Genomic DNA, 2,515 nt, shown 5'->3' on the forward strand with positions numbered 1-2,515 from the left:
TCTTCCATCCCCTTTGAAAAAGGGCCAAGGTGGGGTTAGGGCCTTCTTTCAAGGCTGCAACAGTTGGACAACTGGGGGGAGAAAAATGCCCTTTCCAGGGTTCTGGCAAGGAAGGACCTGGAAGGAGGCCCCCCCTGGGGGGGGAAGGGGAGCCAGGGTTTGCCCAACCCCGTCGCAAGTGTGCAGCTCAGTCCCAACCAGAGAAAGAAAACTGAAACTGGCTGTCCCTGGGGCCAGGGCAGGGTGGCAAGGGGAGATGCCCCCCGCGCACTGGCTCCCGGGTAGGGTGGGCACTCACCGGCCAGGGATCCCGCAGCCACGGATGGTCAGTAGCGTCCTCATCGGGCCGCTGGGCACACAAGCCTCTTGGCCTCCCCTTCGGGCCAAGCGCCGGGCGAGGGAGGCTGGGAAGCTTTGCCGCCTTGGCAGCTGGCTCCACCCGGGCTCAGGGCTCAGGGCGGGGCCAGCGGGGAGGGTGGGACCTGAGCCGTGGGGCCGGGGACAAAGGTGCCTGGTGTGGGTGCTTCGGCATTCCAGGTCCTGGGTGGGAGTGGAGGGAGTTCCTTTCCTCGATGCAGAAAGTAGCCATAGTGACGGGCCAGCCTGTTTATCTGGTCCGGTGGCTGATTCATCCCAAGACTCTTCCGTGGTTATCAGGGAGCTGGGAGCAGGAGAGGCAACGAGGATCCACGCCATACAGCCTTATCAGAGAGCCATTTGGCACCGGGTAGCAAAAGCCTGGAGCGCGTGCATGTTGCCCCAGTAGTTCCATCCCCAGGGGTTTTCCCTGAGGAAGAGAACTGGACCAGGGAGCAGAAAACATATTCCAGAATGTTCCTTGTGGCAAAGGAAAAGCTGAGACTCCTTGGCTTTGCTCTGGCAGGAGGAGGTAGAGGCTGTCCGCTGCCCCCTGTGCCCCATGGAAAGCAGGTCCCATGCTGGAGGGTGGGATGCGGAGAGCCTTCCCCCTAGGGGGCTGCTGGCACTGGAGCCTTTAAGGTCTGGGATCTGCTGGAGGTTGGGGAGGAAAGTACGAATCTCAAACTTCAGGGACTATCTACTGTGCTAACGATGGGGGCAAAGTTCATGAGTGGCCTCTAGTTCGGGACAATGAAGATTCAAACTGCTCACCCAAACCATCCTTCTCCCAGGAGCTGTATCCGTGGGGATTAACGTGAAGTTCGTTGGGATGGGTGTTTAGGAAATAATTCTCTAAATAATTTAGGAAATATCTTCTCCTTCTCACTGGACCTCAGGGAACATTGAAGGGGCCTGGACTCTGGTTAGGGTGGACATGGCCATAGCTCTCTGGCCCTGGGGAGCGTTTGGCTGACCCTAGGGACCCGGCAGGCTGAGGCCAGTAGCAGGAGAGCTGGCTCCTAAGGGCCTGCCTTTCGGATGTACAGTGGGGCCTTGACTTACGAGTTTAATTCGTTCCGAGACCGAGCTCATTAAGGAGCTTGTTAACTCAAATTACTCTATCAACTCAATGCAAAAAATCGGTGGAGAGACAGCTGGTATCTCAAATAACTCGTTAGTCGGGACACTCGTAAGTCAAGGCCCCACTGTAGTAGGCTGTGATAGCCAGGGATCTGTAGTTAAGCTTTCCTTTTCTGTGTTGTAATTGCTTTCTATCAGCCCTCAGTCTTCGGTAAAGTTTCTTTGAGCTGTGTTTTGGGAGAATTGAGGGTTGGCTTGTGCTAGTCATGTCCTGTAATTGTAGGAAACTACATTTCCCAGACTCCTTTGTCAACAGCTTCCTGATAGGTTTGACCAATGGGACACGTGAAAGAGCTGGAGGAGAGAAGTCAGGGTCCTTCTTCCCCTCTTTCTTTGCTTTGAGTGGCATCCCCAGCAATGGCCGTGTATCCTCTGGAGCTCGGGCTCCCTCCAGCCAGGCAGCCACCAACGTCTTTCCGTCAGGTGGCCAGCGCCTGGTCACAACATCTATCTCCCCCCCTCCCCCAATTTTGCCCTTTAGCTCCAAGGGCGGAGCAATTTCCTCCTTGGTTCATCAGCTCTTCCATCATCTGGGTAACCAACTCCCTGGTATTAAAGTCCCTGGGTTTGGAAGACTTGAGAGGTTTCTGTGCTCCTGAATGGACCATGATGGGTGCAGGGCCTCTGATGGCTTCAGGGACAAGGTGTGTGGGGAGATCATGGCCAGAGAAACAGGTTACAGACGGAGAGGAGCAGTCACCAGAGCCACCCTGGCTGCCTTGCAGAGAGGACAGATCTGTGGGACATGAAACCTTCCTCGGGGACCCTCAGGAGCAGTGGAGGGAGGAACTTGATGGTAGGACCAGCCTTCCGGTCGTCTGAGGGACTTTGGTTATGTAGGAATGAATGGGAAGGGGGACACCTGAATTGTTAAAGAACTTGGGGATACACAGACTTCATTTCTTTTTTAAAAAAATATTTTTTTTATTGATTTCAGAGAGGAAGGGAGAAGGAGAGATAGAAACACCAGTGATGAGAGAGAATCATTGATCGGCTGCCTCGTAGTGGGAGGGCA

General features: G+C 54.9%; 1 protein-coding gene across 1 annotated transcript in view; it reads right to left on the bottom strand.

Moving 5' to 3' along the window:
* The window catches only part of IL22RA1 (interleukin 22 receptor subunit alpha 1), a 14,880-nt gene extending 14,456 nt beyond the window's left edge, over positions 1 to 424 (bottom strand). Inside the window, 2 exon segments of the mRNA XM_023758327.1 lie at positions 299 to 320; positions 322 to 424. Coding sequence (XP_023614095.1) covers positions 299 to 320; positions 322 to 342 — 43 coding nt within the window. The 5' untranslated portion in view covers positions 343 to 424.
* Positions 425 to 2,515: the final 2,091 nt, after the last annotated feature.

This window comes from Myotis lucifugus, unplaced genomic scaffold (assembly GCF_000147115.1).
Source record: "Myotis lucifugus unplaced genomic scaffold, Myoluc2.0 scaffold_128, whole genome shotgun sequence".
Taxonomy (NCBI): Eukaryota; Metazoa; Chordata; class Mammalia; order Chiroptera; family Vespertilionidae; genus Myotis; species Myotis lucifugus.